The sequence below is a fragment of the Plectropomus leopardus genome, chromosome 23 (assembly GCF_026936395.1).
Source record: "Plectropomus leopardus strain MGB_pleo_1.0 chromosome 23, ASM2693639v1, whole genome shotgun sequence".
Classification (NCBI taxonomy): Eukaryota; Metazoa; Chordata; class Actinopteri; order Perciformes; family Serranidae; genus Plectropomus; species Plectropomus leopardus.
This window is the reverse complement of record NC_142198.1, coordinates 3,065,001-3,083,447: the sequence shown is the minus strand read 5'-3', so window position 1 is coordinate 3,083,447 and position 18,447 is coordinate 3,065,001. Positions and strand designations below refer to the sequence as shown.

Here is an 18,447-nt window from a genome sequence, read left to right as displayed (position 1 = left end):
ACATTTTCCTCACACAGGTCAGTTTAGTAAGTAGGCGACAGTGTATGAGCCCTTTGTTGTGCTCTTTAACTCTGAAGGTTTACGAAATAATTTTTTTGGGGAACCAATTTCTCCACAGTTGATATCATGATGTGAGAATTGTGATTCACATGAAGCTGTGTACTGGTATTTTGATGAAGGCTAAGATATGGCACCCCCCCTGGTATTAGTGCTTCAGGTCTGATGGATGATGAGGGGTTTCCTTCTCCCTGGATTGACTGTGATCATAAGAGGAGAGAAAGCATCGGCAGCGCGTGCGCACACAAACACACACACACACACACACACACACACACACACACAGTGCTCTCTGCACATCCAGCCCAGAGCTGGAGAGCCTGCCTCCCTCTCTTTCTCTCTCACTATCCATTCATTGTGCTCAGCAGCCATTAGCACTCAGGACGATGCAGTCCTCCTGGTGCTCAGCACAAGCCCTTCAATGTAAGAGTGTTACATAAATGAGCTTAATCCTTTGACTGGGAAACAAGCCTGTGTCATATGCTGCTGCTGTTATATAAGTGGCTCCTGTCCCAATGTCCTGTGATTACAGTAACCACAGTTTACCATGAGCGGCGTCCAGGGGACGTGTGTGTGTGTGTGTGTGTGTGTATGTTAGTGTGTGTACAGTATGTTGACATGAACCATATTAGAGGCGTCCTAATATACGATTTTAACACACTGGCCATTCGATCAGGGTTTTTTGTGTCTGGTATATGCGCTATGATAACACAGGTTAGGGTATACAACAGTGCCGGTCAAGGCTCAAAATAGTATGTGTAACATCACGGTAGTGCACGTGAACGGTGAACGTGACCTGTGCACGTAATTCTCAGCTCTACATGCACCAGTATATGCTATTCTGTGCAGAGAAAATGCTGTCCAGGGCTGCCCTCTCTCACGCATTGACACCAAGAATCGCGCAATCGACACTTTACACACACTCTCACACCAAATTTATAAGTGATAATGTTGTGGTGCAAAAAGAAGACACTGACAGCAAGGACGGACAAGACAGCGGGACAGCTCAAGAGCAGTGTGTCATGTAAGAACATGACCACCAGACCATCCGTCACCCCAATTTCTGAGGTTGTGTCCCGCTCTGTCTGCATCAGTTGGCGGCTTTTTTGGCCGATTCAGCATGTTCTATCAGAACCCATCAGTGACAGAAATCACTCTGATTGGCTGTTCAGCTCAGCACAGGGGAAGAGAAACGGAAGTGAGGCAAGTAAACAAAAAGCTAAACTCAAGAGGGAGTGAGACAGAAACACACTCTTGAGTTCTTTCGCAGAAACAAATTGTAATTGTTTGTGTTGTTGTTGTTAGCTAGCGCACAGTAAATAAAATTTGCTTTTTCAACACTGGATTGTGGTATTAATGTGCTAACTAGCATCCTAAATCCATCCCGTCGGTCTTCTGTTTTCCCTTTTTGAATGATGAATACAGTGGTGTGTGGTAATTAGCTATTGGCTGTAATCTGTGGTGGGTTCAAGTGCTACTTTTTGGTTGAGAGACAGGCGACACGGCAGTGGGCCTTTGTTGGCACTAGTTCCTTGACGTCGGTTTGGTCCGTCTGAGCCTTGACACACAATCAAGCCAGCCACTGCGTGAATTTTGATGCACGTCTATTTGTGCTGTTACAGTACGGTGCTTGGAGTGGACAAAACGGATGAAGAAAGATACATCCCAGCAATAGGTTATCACACACCAAATACTGAAAAATGCTTGTGGAAAGTCTGATGTCTCCAATGAATTCCTAAAACTTATCCATAACAGAAGCACAATGAACTTCTGCTCAAAATGTTCCTAGAACTATACTGACAATGATTATTGAGAAAATCTCCTATTTTTTAAACTCATAAATTGAATAAATACGTTTTCCTTCAGAAGTTTGAGGAAATTTTCAATGTTGAGGTTGATCCTGTTTATAAACATATAAAAAAATACTTAACTGTGCAGCTTTTGGAAAGATTTAAGGGAAACTCCACACAAATTACATTATCGACACATATTTGGCCTATCATAAAAAGGGAAAATGTCACAATGGTCGAAGTTGGATTTCTACCATGGTGGAGATGCAGAGAAATAAGGACAAATACACAAAGTACTTCTAAAAGATGTGTGCATATATATGTTTAACATTCTGCAGATATAAGAGAAACAACTTTTAATTGTAAATGTACAAGGATGAATAAAGAAAGAAAGAAGGATGACCAACCTTGTTGAGTTCTTCTATTCTGCGGATCAGGTAAGGGTTGCTGGATGAGTTCTCAAAGTACACATAATCTGGAAACAAAAATTTAAAAAAACAAGAGAAAGGAAAGATTAGACTTGTGTTATGTTCACAGGGGAATATTCACATCAGTGCATGACCAAAAAATGTATTCATCCAACAGCAGGTTATATCAGATATGTGTCAGGTTTGTCCTCTGACAGCTGAGGTCTCTTCTGATCAGGCATCAACACACTGCTGAGGCTGTAACGGCAGAACTGAGGAGACTTTGGCAAACTGACAGATAAAAGTCCATTCACCACACACAGCTCCAATTGGAAGATTGGAAGCTTGTCCGTACAACACTGAGAAGCTGTTAGGAGGAGCAGAGCCTGCCAGCTTAGTAAATGGGCTGGTGTAATGTGAGCTGCAGGAAAGTTCTCTATCCTGGCTGCACACTGACTTCCTGTGATGTGATCAACTGATTTCAAGTGTAAATTAAAGCTTCTTCCTTACAATCATTTAAAAGGCAAGTACTATGTTTTTCATGCTGCCAACTTTTATCCATGCAAGTCAGTCAGTACATGACGTTAGAAAAAGTCAACAGGTGATACATTTAAAAAAAACGAAAGCACAACACAGGTACAGTCCCACAACACCTGCACAGAAGCTAAGCGATGTCCTGCTGTGGACAGGGCCGCAGCAAAACATATTTTAGCCAGCTAAAAAAATAACTGATGGCTGCAGGTCTCTTAATAAATCCACACTGAAGACATGGTGCAGTGGTGCAGAGGAGGAGAGGAGAGGAGTACATTATTTTCTTTCCATGAATATCCACAACAAACTACATAGCTATCTGTAACTTTGCGGAAAACTTCACAACCAAGCATGACAAGCATAATGGTTATGTAACATCCCATAAAATGCTGTTGTCATATATTATGGCATGGTTGATGTTAAACAGGAATTGGAAAAGTAACGCAACTACTACGGCCGCCTGAAAAAAGTTGTTTTGAGTAATGAAAAGAGAAGATTTCAGGTGGACTCACGTTTTATCAGACAAATCACTGCATTGTCTTTTTGCAGGAGCAACTTATCAAAATGACGACCACAAAACTGAGGCAGGCTGCATGAGGTCGGGCAGTGTGGTTGTGTCTGTTGGCTGCTCCCAGCTCTGCTGCTGAATGTCAGTGAAGTCGGCTACACTACTTTTGAATCAGGCGCTGGTACAACCTCCTCTACTGCCATCCAGCGTGACTGAGCGTTCATTGACAGTGCTGTCAGCAGACCAGCAGGAGAGATGAGCGGTTTACCATGACGCATACTTTGACTTTCTCTAACTGTGTGAAAATGAACAGAGGCATCAAAACTTTGACAGGTAAAATATGAGACTAATTTAGGCTGACACAGGAGTGGGCTGACTGCTTAGCAGGTGCGCTGAACAAGAAACAAAAAAATTCATAGATACGAAAAAGCATGAACCCATGAACCTCAGGGACATTAGCTGGAGCTTTTATAATTAAATCGTCTCATTGTGTCCTCTTCCTCTGGAATGGTTTAATGGCGCCTGACTGAAGAATTAGCACTACCAGCTGTTTGTCTGGATACGGCAAACTCCTAATATTTACTAAACAGCTGTGGATGGACACGTGCAATCATTTCCATTTGTTGAATTACGGGAAATTCTGGCTAAATTTGTGCAACAGATGGATAAAAACCTGAGTATTGTGTCTAGTGTTGTGTGACTCAGGCCAAAACACCAGAATCCACTATGTTCTATGTGTTCTATATGTACACCAACACTTGCAGTGCAAAGAGGCGCTGGACGTAAAATTTGCGCTGAGCGCTGTACATTGGGCGTTTTTCTCCAGAGCACCGAGATTTAAAAAGTGTTCAACTTTATGTAAAAGCACTGCGCTCATCACTAGCCACTTTTACACAGAGATGGCGCTATATGGCCACAACAAAGTCTCGCCTTTATACCGCCCCTGCATTTTTGCACAGAACCAAACAATGGCGGCATCATTGAGCTCCTGTGTGTACTTATACACTGCACCAGGTCATCCCATGATCAAAAGAGGCATGACGGGTGTGATGTTTAACACATTAGCATCCCCTCTAGCTTGACATATATGCCTGGGCAGCACTTTTTAAAAAATAACAAAGGCATAACATGTCAGTCACAGTTATTTACCATAGGGATAAGAAGCTCCTTAATCTCATTGTTTTCCCAGTTTATGGACATTTACAGCTGCTGTTCTTCTTCTTTGAATTAGGTACTATGCTAAGAGCTGTTTTTTTAAATCTCCCGCAGTGGGTTGCACACATAAACACGTCATCAAAATGTTCCGCCCATGCCACCCATGGCCATGTCTTTCCGGCTTTACACAGGGCCGTTACTACCTCCATTCCTGGCTCAGAGGCGAAACCACTGTGTACCCCTTTTTCAATGATCGGTACATTATACACAGAACGATAAGGCGGCATAAAGGCGTGATAATCCCATCTTGAACGGGGAATGTGAATGCAGCTACTGTCACTTCGGCTGTCCAGTCACAGTGGAGGGGGGACAAACACCCTACCGTGAAGACAAACCACCACATCTAATATGAGCAAGAGCTGAACAACAACAACAATAGAGGATAAATCTGCTCATTGAAAGTATTAAGTCTATACTATGTTTCCTCTCATGAACCCACACAGACCAGCGGGTTTGTCCTTTCTCCCTGCACGCAACAGCCTTCTCCTCATCCAAATCAAGTACTCCATCCTGTACCAACATGTTTGCTTCCGCAGATATTGGGTATCATAGCAACCAGGCGCAACCAAAGCTTCTCAGCTCAATAAAAGCTGCGCCTCCAAAGCACACCCGGCAGGGCGTTTATTGACAAGCACCTGGTGTTTTTGGCTGAAGAAAAAAATGCTTTGGTGGACACAGGGTCTCATGCCCAGCAGTATCATGCATCAACACACGTAAGGGGTGATCATACCAAGAAGCATCACGCTGGGCGCGACCGCTGCAAAAACACCTTGGAAGCATGTCTGTATAAATAGCCGAGAGCGCCTGTGGAGTGAGGCTGCGTGCGCATGGCCAAAGTGACATGGATTGCGATACAACCAAAAACCGCCAGAAAAACACGTCTTGCAGCAGCAAGTGGGGGCGCGCTGTACCATAGGGAAACAATGGTATTGTTGCCGATGCTTCTCGGTGTGAGATCAGCAAAGGTTCCATCACCTTTTCCCCCTGGACTAGTAAGTCCCAGTGTCCCCCATCCATTATAACAGAGTGGTGATCCGCCAAGCCTGACTGATGAGGAATTACTATTTTTATTTATTTGTTTTTTTAGAATAAATATAGATATTAAGAAACTTTGACATTAAAGATAAAGACTAATGTCTCAGATTCATGTGTAAGTGATGCTGGCAGAGGAAGACCCTGGCTAAATGACACAATGCTACATGACCAGTTTACCTTATCAGTCCACTGGTGAAGGGACAAGAAACATCTGCTGCTTTCTTTGTCAAAGCGAGAAAAAAACTGTGGTACTACAGGTCCCCTTAGCAATACTACACTCCATGCTGTTAAAAATAAGATATTAGTCATTGTTGTCAGTCTGCCTCGTATATGAACAAGCCAGCAGAAACACAGTGGAAATTTTTATCAAATCTGTCTGTACATTATTAATTACAAACTGAATTTGTTCAGAACAGTTTCTGTTAATGCATTCCTCATTTAAAAAAGGGCAGTAATGCATTAAAATGGGTTTTTTTTTCAGTCAAACAGACAAGGTGGGTAAACATTTTCCTCTGCAAATGTTCCCTCAAAAATTTAAATGATGTTTGCTGACAGTGGAGGCACAGTGATGGTAGACAGCACTTGTTCTTCCTTTCTGGAACTCAACCAGATCTGGCAGAGCTTCAGCCATTTTAGAAAACACCACACTCCAGATTAGACATTCTACTAATATTGTCGCCATACCACTATTTTAATCTTAAAAAAGATCCAGGCACACAAAATAAGGATTTTTTAAAAGAAAAACCTGCACACAGAGCTGGTACAGAAAAAGTCACATGGTGGGTTTGTTGCTGAAGAGAACAATGTAACAGCCACAGATAACGATACATCAATCTGGATCTATATTGAGTCAATGAACAACGATGCAATGTCATCGACGCAAAGCGAAAACATTAATACCCATCGTCGCCTTCCAAAGAAACCCTTATTTTGAAATTCCCATGGCACGTCTGTGTCACCACTTCCATCCAATAAGACCTTGTTCCTAAACATTTAAACTGTGCTGGCCACCCGGCAGATAGTGAAGAAAACGAGGATAATTGCTGAGAATTTCTCATATTCATCACAGGTCCCTGAATCACTGCCATGATACCGGAATTTCTAACTTTCATACAATACCATGAAAAATGTCAATATTCAATATCATTTGCGAAACAATAAAGAAAAACATTATTGAGGGCATACATTTTTCCATTTTTATGAAACGATAATTATGACAGGGCTAAAATAACAATGGCTTTTCTTTTCTTGGTTAGTAGCAACAAACAGTGCAATGACTGTAGTAAGAAAAACCATTTCATATATTCAGATATAATTAGGGCTGAGCAGTATGGCTTCAAATAGTAACATTGTGATATTTTAAGGCTACACGTAATAAACAATATATATCTTGATATTTTTAAATGTCCTTTAATCTAATGTCAACTACTTAAATACAAAATTATTGAATGAACTGCAGTTACAAATAAGTTAAATCAAGTAGCTACTGACACATCATAAAGTTGAGTACACTATAACATATAATAAATATGGATATAAGGGGGTGAAATAAAATACTCTTATGACATTTTAAAAAGCATTGTTACAATTAAATGAATCAGAGCAGGAACCATAGTGGTTTTATTTTGAAGGACCTCGCTCGTCTTAGACTGGAAGTATTAATGTTTTTGCTGTGGACTTAAGCCTTAGATGGAAACGCAGTGATCTTGCAATTGTGTTTATTGACATCTTGAAAATATTGCTTAAGTTTTGTGCAAATATTTAATTAAAACCTGCCTAGTGTTATCACATTACATCAAATACTGCTGTATCTGAGTAGTCTGTAAACTTGTCAATCTGCATTTTCACCTTCAATGTAAACAAATATTAGTCTTCAGAGACTACATTCAGTGCCCTTATCACTGAGAGATCAGCCTGAGTTTAGTCTATATATATGTATGTATATATATATATATATATATATATGGGGTTCTATGAATCCAACAATGGCTGGCCTCAGTTTCCTCAATCCAGTTCAGAGCTCTTTACAGCCCTTTCTGCTAACCACAAGCAATCCTTCCCACACACAGCTCTGACCCAGCTGATACTTCAACAGGCAGTTATTACCAGAGAAATGAATGTGGCAGAGAGCAGATCACATCAAGTGAAATGTGATCAGAATATAATGTACGCAGAAATCATACAAAGTCTCAGACTATACCCATAACGCCACAGAAAATCCCACAGCTGAGTTGGATCAAATTCCAGCAGCTTTTTTTCCTGCAGTAATGGCTCAGTTTGTGGCGTTACGGACAAAGTGAAGTCGCTCATGTAAGCTCTCATGTCTGTTTTGGAGATTTCTCCAACTCCCATCAAAAGGTCAGGAGACCAGTAGGCTGGCCAGAAGCAGCATGATGTTCAGATGAGCAAGCAGTCTGCAGTGCAATCAACATTCACTCCACACACAGCAAGTATCCTCACATAACCTCGCCAAACACTGGCCTCAATTCAGTCAAAGAGGAAACGGATCAAATTCAGAATAAAGCTGGTTTGTCAGTGAAGTGACCTGCCTATGCTTACAGTTACATGGAGACATATAAGAGACACAGAGAACTGAAATGTGACGGTGAAAGGACAGAGGAAACCTGGAGGCTGGCAGGTGTAATGCAAACCCCAACACTATCAAACACTGGCTGAGGCCTGCTATGACACTAGGCGGGTTTCCTTTACAGATTTACGCCAAACTTGAGCATCATTTTTGAAACGTCTATAAAACACAAATTGCAAGATGACTGTCTGTCCACTGAGTGATGTTCTGTGACTTCTCCTCTGGTGAAAACATTCCAAGAAGCATGGTGATGGATGTTCAAAACATTAGCAGCTTTATTTCTATTGCAGCCACCACACTAGCCGTCATTATTTACAATCCAAAGCGATGAGGCGTGTTACAGAGCCATAATGAAAAGGCGAGCCCCTTAAAATATGGGAGCAGCCACGTATGAGGGATTTCTGGGAGGTGATAGTCCACGATTTCACAGAGGAATTGTGGATTCAAAACTTCCAGATGATCCCATCAACTTTTGAAGAGTTATGTGATGCAGTAACAGCTCATGTAGCTCCTGCTGCATCATAAGGGAGCCAGTTCCTACTGACAAGCACATAGCATCATGTGACCTAGAGAAAACAAGTGTTTTCAAATCAATTTTTTGCAAAATATGGCTTTTTCGAATCACCTGAAATACCACCTCATGCGAGCGTAAAAACTTTCTTGGGAGTTTTTCTTTTTAGCTGACGTTATTCCATTAGGTGTATTTTATTTTTGCAACTTCAATTTCAAACTTTCAAACTAGTATTTGGCATAGAAATGTGCCAAATACTAGTGTATTTGGCACATTTCTATGCAGTATATAATGATGCCTAAATAAAAGTCATAAAGACTGACTGACATGTTAAGTGCATTGTATTTGGAAATATGTCTCATGGAATAAAGTTTCTACAAATGTAGATACTTAAAGTCGATGTACTTGTAGAATCGCAATGCTTAAAAATCGCAATGCATGTCGAATCAGCACACAAGTATAGTGAGAGTATGGAATTGGAAAATAAACGTATTGCCCTAGTCTTACAAGATTTTCAATATGGAAAGGCAAAAACTCTAAATGCACAGAGTGGATTGCAGTCAGAATGCAATGTAATCAGCCTTGTTCCTCCCAGAGATGATCTGATTTGCACATCTCAACCAGGTGTAAATAACATCTGCTAAACACGCTTAAAGGTCAAAGAACTCCACCTCTTCCTGCTGACTCCAGTCTTTCTTCTGCAAAGCAAAAACAAGTAGAGCCTATACAGCAGTGCCACTTCTCCTGACTTTTTATCCTGTGTCATGCTTTAATTTGGTGCACAACCTTTTATTATCTTTTTTTTTTTTTTGCTGTTTTGTGTCTTTGCCCGTCCATGTTAAAAGCTGTAAGTTGGATTGTTAAGTGTTTTATTAGTATGTTATTCTTTGACAGAAGACCAAAATGTGTATTATTGTGTTTTTATGCCAACATGTGCCATCATGTTAAGGGTTGCTTAACCCTTTAAAAAACCTTTGCAAATTGGCTTGATTTCTTTCAAAAAAGTGAAAAGAAGGCGATGAGCAATTTAACAAGACATGACCCAAAACTAGCAAGAAATTGGTTAAAAAAAATGCAACATTGTTACCTGAAATTATCTGAAAAAAAAAGAAACAAACAAACAAAAAGTAAGAGTTAAAAAACAGGAAATGACCTGAAAAAAGTGCTAAAATACTAAATGTAATAAAGCAAATCAATATTTTTCTGTAACCTAATTTTAAATATGTATTCATAATAATTGTAAATCAGTATTCTTGATATTTTTCCCTATTTAATGATTCTCTCCCTCTAATTTTTTTTGCGAATTTACAGGTTATTTTCTTGTCGTCTTTTACAACCTTTTTTTGCAATTTGTAGGACATTTCATGCCAAGTTGCAGTCTACATGTTTTTCATGTTTTTGAAAGAAATTGCTCACGTCTCAAAGGTTTAAATACTTGCGTCTGAACGCTGTGCAAGAAAACTGATGTCAATCACTGTGATGTTTCCACAAGACATTTGACACATTATGCATCTCCAACTATAACATTTAAATCTCTACAGCCTAAACATAAAGATATCTACTGAGAAAACAAATGGGCAACAAAGGCTTTTATAAATCAATATTATATCATTCAACTGAAAAGTACAATCAAACTGAAATCTTTTTGTTTACCCAGCTCTACAATACACAGATTGGTCACAATGCCCAAATACAAACACAACTCCCTTCAAACAGCTTCATATCAGCCATGTCTGCAGCAAGGAGTTGTAATTTTAATCTTATTTGGTGCACATTAGTCAGTGATTTATGCTAAACTGGTTCTTAATTTAAAAAAAAACTGTCAATGTGCTTTGTAAATGATTTATAATTACTGTATTGTTTTTTATTATTTTTTGTAAAAGTGTTTAGATTGAATGATGTTGAATATGAGCTCACAACAGCAGCTGTTAACAGTTGCTGACAGCTTTAACTGAGAGATTTCAGCCTTTAAAATATTGATCAAACCGAGCGTTCATTCATGATACAGCCACCGCAGACAACAGTGCTTCCATGTAGTGTTTGATGCAGCTCTGCACAGCAGTGTGGCTTCACGTCAAGCTCCATCTGGTCCTCCCACAAGCAGGGACAGAGAGCCTCAGGAGGGTATCAGTGGCTTTCTGATGCATCATCACAAGCCGAGATGGAAAAGGAAGGATTCAGACAGGGAGAGGATTTCTTGCTCTACTTAGCACACTGATGAGGAGCCCGACCAGAAAAGCATCACCTCCTTGTTCACAGTGAAGGAGCACAACAGCACCACATTACATAACACTGGCTGGAGCACCAAAAGGGGATCTGCACTCTCATGTGCCTGACATGACTGATTGTAGCTCAGCTGATGGTGGACGTAGGGGGTTACTCTTTCATATTTCAGCCCTAAAACTTGTCTTCTAGCCGAGTGGGACAAATTAAAAAATGATCCTGTTCCACCAGCACTGAGGCCAGCTTAGTGGATCAATAAGCAACTGATGGATCAATGATATATGGAGAAAGAAAAAAACACTTCAGAGGGTTCAAGCCCTTCTTAAAAAAAAAAAAGACATCTCTAAACGTGACATTTGGCATAATCACGTCAGGGATTCGGGGATCAGCTGGTTTTATGTTAATGTATGTAAGCATGAGTGGGTAGGGAAAAAAAAGATCTAAAAGAGGAAGTGTCTGCTGAGGAGCTGCCGCGGCAGCCGTGAGTGTTTGTTGTGGACGTATGCGGCTGGAGTGGCGCAGTATGCCGGGTGCTTGAGGGTGAATGAAGAGGAGGAAGCCCTTTGACTAATCTCTGGGGAAGATAGTGATCTTACATGCAGGCTGAACACTGTGTGCTTCTAGAGGACGGGTAATGTAGGCTCGCTCAGAACTGCCTGCACCAGCCCGCTGCAACAACAGAGATTCTTATTGAACACAAATCCATGGTCACTCGCTTCAGAAATATGAACTCATTCTCACAGATTAACCCTTTGAAACCTGGAGCAACATCCCTTTCACAAGTATTTCAACCTTTGAACTCGGAGCAAATTGGTGCTATTTCTTTCAAAAATATGGGGGAAAAAAGGCAATGAGTAACTTGGTAAGAAATGTTCCACAAAAGGCAAGAAATGAGTAGATTTATGAAAGATTTTAAAAAGCTAGGGAAAAGGGAAAATGTTAGGGGAAAACTGTATATCATAATTACATATATATACATATAAATACATATTTAAAATTCAGACAAAATGATTATTATTTCTAATCATATTTTCATGGTCATTTCCTTTTTTATCTATCTTTTTTAAAAACACATTTTCAATCAATTTTCAAGCATTACCTCATTCTTTGCTCATTGCCCTCTTCCAGTGTTTTTGTAAGAAATCAAGACAACTTGCTCAGGTTTCAAAGGGTTAAAGTTAAGCAGCACTGCCTGAAATGCCTACATTACAAAATGTTCTATTCTGTTCTTCTATTAAGGATGATAACATTGTTACGGGCTAGCATTACACTGCAATGTTTTATGTGCCACATCACACTGAATTCCAGCTGTGGAAATTCAGCTGTGAACTCATGATTGAGCAAGCTGGTAGAAAGTGCAACTGTGCCTGAATGACCCAGCAGCTCCACACCAAGTTCCCTCAGAGTGGATGTTGACCATACACAACACACACACACACACACACACACACACACACACACACACACACACACACACACACACACACACACACACACACACACACACACTCACACTCACACTCACATCCTCTGTGGTTTGAGGTACAGCTGTGAGCAGCAAGCCTCTGGATCTGTCATTTGTTACAGGTCTCATGCACATATATCAGTTAAACATGTGCACTGGAATTCAATATCACAAATATACCTAGAACTATCCTGAGTTAGATTAGGAAACTGAACATCAGAGATGTCAATGTGGACAAAAACACAGTCACACAGACTGAAAACTACTGGGAAACAGCTCTTGAAACAATATTTTCTTTTTCTGCCATTACAAGACATTGAAATAATCCAATAAACCCAAATGTAACTGAATTAGGAATACAGGATAATATAGACTCGCCATCGGTATCGACAGACGACTGCTTTAAACTGAAACAACGACATTGGCCCGAAATGCACTTTCCTGTCATTATGACAGGCCGACAAGATGGCGTTTAAATTTTGTGACTTTAATTAGTTGAAACAGGTTAATTTTCACTAGTTTTAGCTATTAGGGTTTTCTTGAGGAGAGCATTATCCAAGCCTGTTATAGTGGAAAGAATTTTACAGATTTGTTAAAAAAATGCTTAAGAATAAACATGACATGTTTTAAATTTAACCCTTGATTTCAGTAGTTTTATTTTGAAAAGCATTGCCTTTATCTTTACTTTTTTATTCTAGAGGAGAGACTTGATATTCGTTGCAATTAGGTGGAAATATGAGCATATATCACTATCAGCCATCAGTCAAAATGAGTCCAAAAATATTGGCTAAATATTTATTTAAAAATATTTTCTCACCCAGGGGCAGCTGAAGGCTTCTTTAAGTTTTGGAGCTCATTTATTGAGTATTTCATTAACCCTTTGAAAACTGGGCAAATTAGTTTGATTTCATTCAAAAACAAAGGGAGAAGGCAATGAGCAACTTAACAAGATACAGCTAAAAAAATTAGCAAAAAAATAATAAAAAGGTACAAGAAAATTAGCTGAAAATAAACAAAACAAAAAAGTAAAAAGCAAAAAGAAGTGAAAATAAATAAATATATATATATACAAACAGTATTGTGTAGAGTGTCAGAAAGTTTCCCATATTTTATACAAATAGAGCCACACAATATATGAAGAATTGAAGAAAACAACAACCACCAAACCCAATATCAGCCCATTCTACCAGTCTGCCACTCACACCGACAAGAGGTGCCCCTGCTTTCTGCTGAGGAAGAGATCCAGATTCATTGTACATCATAGTAACCAGTGTATTAACTGAATCAGGATGCATCCTTATAACAAACATTTTAACATTGCAGCATTAGGCACAGAATTTTGCAGCATGTTCTGCAAAGCAGTTTTAAATCAGCATGACCTAAATAGTCCACAGGCTCTTGTGTGACCTTACACAGCAATAAGCCTGTCACACTGTCTCACTGTCAATTCTCAGAATCACACGAGGTACACCAAGTCCTCACGTCGTTATTAAGGCAGTAAAAAACAAACATCACGAGCAGTGAGTAGACGAGGCGACAGATCGGCATCCACAGTGAAGTGCAGGTACTATTGTCCCCACAGCAGGATCGATCAAACAGGGAATAAAACAGCGGAGGCAGTATCGCTGGCAGCTAGCCGTCTCTACCGGCGTTTCGTTTCTCTCCACTGTAATGGTGACGTTTGGGAACCTGGTGTTAGCGAACGAGCGAGGTGAAAATCCTGCTAAATATCACTGCCTGCTGTTAAAGTTAACGTTAATCATGCTGTATATCTAAATTAAATTTAATGAGATACAAACGTTTCCATTCAGAAGCAAAGTGGCGGTGAATTATGAAAATGAGAAGTCTCTCAATTGTTACACTAGTAGCAAGTTCGTTTAAGCTAACTTAGTTTCGTGTTTCACGTGTCGGTGTTTCGTTGTAACTACGGATAGACTTAATAAGACAAACTAAGCACTCGTAATAAACTACATACTTGATAATATTTCGGGAACAAGTCAAACCGACAAACACCTAAGCACATACAGTATGAAGCGCTAAGCTAACAAAACTAAGCAAAGTTAGCTAGCGCTGCTAACGCTAGGCGCCTCATATGAAGTGATATGGCGGAGGCGATAATGAAATTAACCGACTCCACCGACAAAGCTAGCCGACCAGCTTTAGCTCGCTACCCCAGACGTCGCTAGCATTCATTGGATGCTGACCTCTCGACAGCTAACTTAGCACTTTATGCTAACTAGCATTGTGTTCACTTCCAGGACGTTACCATATGCGACTCTACGTCCAAAATTGTGACAAATTACCGTAGCTTCGCTTACTTGCAACTACAACTACAATTATGCAAACTCCACTCCCCACCAGCGTGCATTTATTTTAAATTAAATACCAACTTTCGAAGCCGGTTCATGCCGCTCGGCAGCCGCTCGCCGCGGGGTAACGTATTCCCGTGGTTACTAATCGGGATATCACGCAAATGTTTTAAAAGTTGATATTTTCTAAAAATAAACACTGCTAAATGTTTTGCGTTACTGCCGAATGTTAGAGGAGCTTCCCCGGCTTATTACAAAGAAAGTGGTTCGCCCACAGTGTTGGAGTTATTTACATTTACCCATTTGCTAAATCACATTACATTGTTGGAGGGTTTAATAGATTTGATGTTGTTCTATGCAAGAGTGGACGCACGTACAGACGCTAGCACAGAGCTAGCATTAGTTAGCGGCTAACCGAACAGACAGCTAGCGGCTAGCTAGCCACCTTGCTGTCGAAACGAACAATCACGTTGTGGGGGGGTGTCTTAAAAATGTAAAACATTCCTTACCTCCCACTCGGTACATGTTGGCCGCCATTCTCTCGTAACCTTTATCAAAAGCAGTCCCAGGGTATTCCCCGCTTGGGTGGAAAAAGGTCGATGTGGATCTATTTTATTCCTTCATTTATCGCAGACACCCCCGCCGTGAAACAAAGCCGGCTCCGGACACAACAAGCCGAGATGTGGCGGGTAAAAAGTTGAAAGTTTCCGTTAGTAATGTTCCGGAGGTTCTCCCCGAAATGTTCGAGTCTTTGTTTTCGGTCCCTCCGACGACCTTCCTCTCCTCTTCCTCACTCACTCACTCATTCACACACAGCTAGCCTGTCTCTTACTCCACTCTTCCTCCCATCCTCCGCTCCCAGCTTCATCCTCCTCTTCTTCACCTCCGCTCAGTTCAGCACACACACACTCGCACACAGAAAACACACACTCACTGGCCCCCTTCGCTCGTGCGCACGTCGTCATCTTCGGAGACTGTCGTCAATCTCCGGTATCTCACAATTAACTTTGATAAACAACCTGTTTATCATATGAATTATAAAGTCACACACACGATTAAAGGTGTCAAACTTTATATATTATGAAGTGTGTGAAAAGTGCTTTTAATGTGCTGTCAAGAGACCAAGAGTTATTTACAAGTTTGGTAAAAGGTTTCTATAAAAGTCCAGTCTCCTCATATCACACACATGCACAGAAAGTGAAGAAAGTTCAGTTGTGAGATCTAGGAAGCAGGAAGCTGGGAATGCACACACACACACACATACACACAAACTCACACATATACACTCACTCACAGTAGAAGCAAAGAAAACATGCCTTGTTCAAAATTAAATCCTCGAAGCACCAAGGAAATTGTTAGAGTCTGTATGATAATGAAATAAAAAGTGTTGTATCAGCAATTGTAAACGGACTGAGCATGGCAGAGGTGTTAGCTGCACACTCAGAGGGTGTACAGTATATGCATATAAGCTGTGAGCATTTCAGTCACAGAGTCATTTTAGCTTCTCAGATTGTTTAACTTGAGTCACTTTTACATTAAGGGAGCTCATTAATGCCATAATACTCATTGCAAGTAAAAACTATGACTTTTTAACTTTACATTTTGACATAGATAGTCAATATGAAGAAGACATGGCTTTTTAAATTTGATTTTATGTATTTTATTTTATTTTTATTTCATTTAATTTTATTTTTATTTGAGTGTATTTTGGATATGGTAAATTTAAGGTTTGCATGAGATAATCCTGGCAGGTCAAAGGTATTATGAAATATGAATCAGTGAAACGAGTTAGGGTAGAAATAACAGTATTAAAGTCAAATAATTTACTCAATATACCAATATGATGACTTACTGTCTCAAATAGGCCTATCTCCTATGGTTAAATTACACACACACATATATATATATATATATATATATATGTATAAGTTTTTGCATTTTGGATTTCATATTTTTATATTGTCACTTTACATTTTCAAATTATCAATTCACATTTAGTTATGTCGTGAAATTATATATAAATATGAATTTCTTTTCTTTCAATTTTCTATTTTGACTTTTAATTTGAATTATGACTAAAAATATCTTCCATACACCTCAACCCATCACTTCAACAATGTATCTTGTAATAATCCAATTGTATAATATGCATTCTGCATTTGGAGTACTTTCATTTTTTGTACTTATTATATTTTTTATTTCTAATATTTTAAAGAAAATGTTTAATTTATGATTTTTACTTTACTTCAGTACATACTCTGAGTACTTCTTTCACCACTGTTTGAGGAAGTCCTGATTCAAATGTTTGAGATCAGTGACTTTCTTACCTGTTATCTTCTATGAAAAGACAATTATCAACAAAGTTTGCCATGAACTTAATTACCGGAACAGAATTGCAAAACCAGGATCCTGCTGTAGTGTAGTGTAGTGTTTAGGAACGTGCACATCTTTAACACACAGCATGGAGCAGCACTGCCCACTAGTGATACTTAACACACATTACACTCTCCAGTCTGGAGTTATTTATTGGGAGCTTGACCAATACAACATCACAGTATTACCAACGTTTTCTTAAATATATAAAACTGTACTAAAGTAATCATTTTTTTCAAGTGTACTGATCTACTGTTTGAGAAATTAATTAGTCAGAAATGCTGAGAATTGATTTCACTGAAACAGATTTGTCACAGTCTGTCTGATGCAAGCGTAAAAACAGCTTCCATATTAGCTGAGATGTCAACTAAACACTGTTTAAAATATTTAAAATATGTAAAAACATGATGCAAATGTCTGTCGGCGTATGCCACTGTGCAGCACTTTGGTGAGTTTGATAAAGGAGATGGATTAAAACAGGAATGTTCACTGAAACCAAAGTCTTTGTCAGCAGAGATGCAGGTCACATTCTGCACCAGCAAACAAAGACGACCTCTTCTCATGATCCTCATCTGACAGAAGCATGAAGATCCTGTGTGAGGGAAGATTCACACCGTCCAGGTTCACAAGGCTTTACATGATTATGGAGGAGTGGAAGTGTAAGTGTGATGTGGCTGTTCCTCCTGAGAGGAATCCCCAACATGTTCTGTCTGAAACTGAGGCAGCAGAGGCACCACAGGGGCCCCGGCGTAGCCCGTTAACCGTGGCTGCTGTCTACTGACTGCCACGCCTCCCTGGCTATGTGTAAACACTCCCCCCTCTGCTACCGCTAACAATGTGCGTCCCTGCTAGCCGCTGGCAGGTTCTGGAGAGCTGGTGGAGGTGGACGAGGCAGAGGCCAGCCTCTCCCTGCTGTCGCTGGCCCCACCTCCCATCACCCTCCACTGCAGGATGCAGGTGTCCTTCCCGCCCATGGACAGCAGGTGGGAGTCGCTGTGGGTAAAGCACACGTTGGTGACGTGGCTGCCGTGGCCCTCGTACTTGTGGCTCGGAGCCTGTAGAGGAAATAGAGAGAGAGGACACGTTTTATCACCACATTGTGAACCAGGGGTGGGAGTCACCAGAGGTCAAATGATAACAGGGAAATATAAAACAGTGAAAAAAGGCAATTACCATATTGTCAAGAAATGTTCCACAAATTGCAAGAAATGAATGTATGTGTGTATGCATGTATGCATGTATGTATGCATGTATGGATGTATGTATGTATGCATGTATGTATGCAAGCATGTATGTATGTATGTATGTATGCATGTATGTATGCATGCATGTATGTATGTATGTATGCATGTATGTATGTATGTATGTATCCATGCATGTATGTATGTATGTATGCATGTATGTATGTATGTATGTATGTATGTATGTATGTATGC

At 40.0% G+C, this 18,447-nt stretch overlaps 2 protein-coding genes across 5 annotated transcripts in view; both read right to left on the bottom strand.

Annotated features, from left to right (window-relative positions):
- mta2 (metastasis associated 1 family, member 2) overlaps positions 1–15,566 on the bottom strand; it is a 37,910-nt gene extending 22,344 nt beyond the window's left edge. The window contains exons 1-2 of one of the 2 annotated variants that reach the window (XM_042512031.2): positions 15,148–15,566; positions 2,255–2,322 (exon numbers count right to left, since the gene is read on the bottom strand). In XM_042512031.2, coding sequence (XP_042367965.1) covers positions 2,255–2,322; positions 15,148–15,175 — 96 coding nt within the window. In that variant the 5' untranslated portion in view covers positions 15,176–15,566. The remainder of the gene's footprint in view (positions 1–2,254; positions 2,323–15,147) is intronic. The other variant, XM_042512030.2, reaches the window with a different exon arrangement.
- A 1,579-nt stretch (positions 15,567–17,145) lies between these two features.
- The window catches only part of eml3 (EMAP like 3), an 80,105-nt gene continuing 78,803 nt past the window's right edge, over positions 17,146–18,447 (bottom strand). For all 3 annotated transcript variants that reach the window (XM_088073811.1, XM_042511983.2, XM_042511984.2), the window contains one exon: positions 17,146–18,066. In XM_088073811.1, coding sequence (XP_087929937.1) covers positions 17,860–18,066 — 207 coding nt within the window. In that variant the 3' untranslated portion in view covers positions 17,146–17,859. The remainder of the gene's footprint in view (positions 18,067–18,447) is intronic.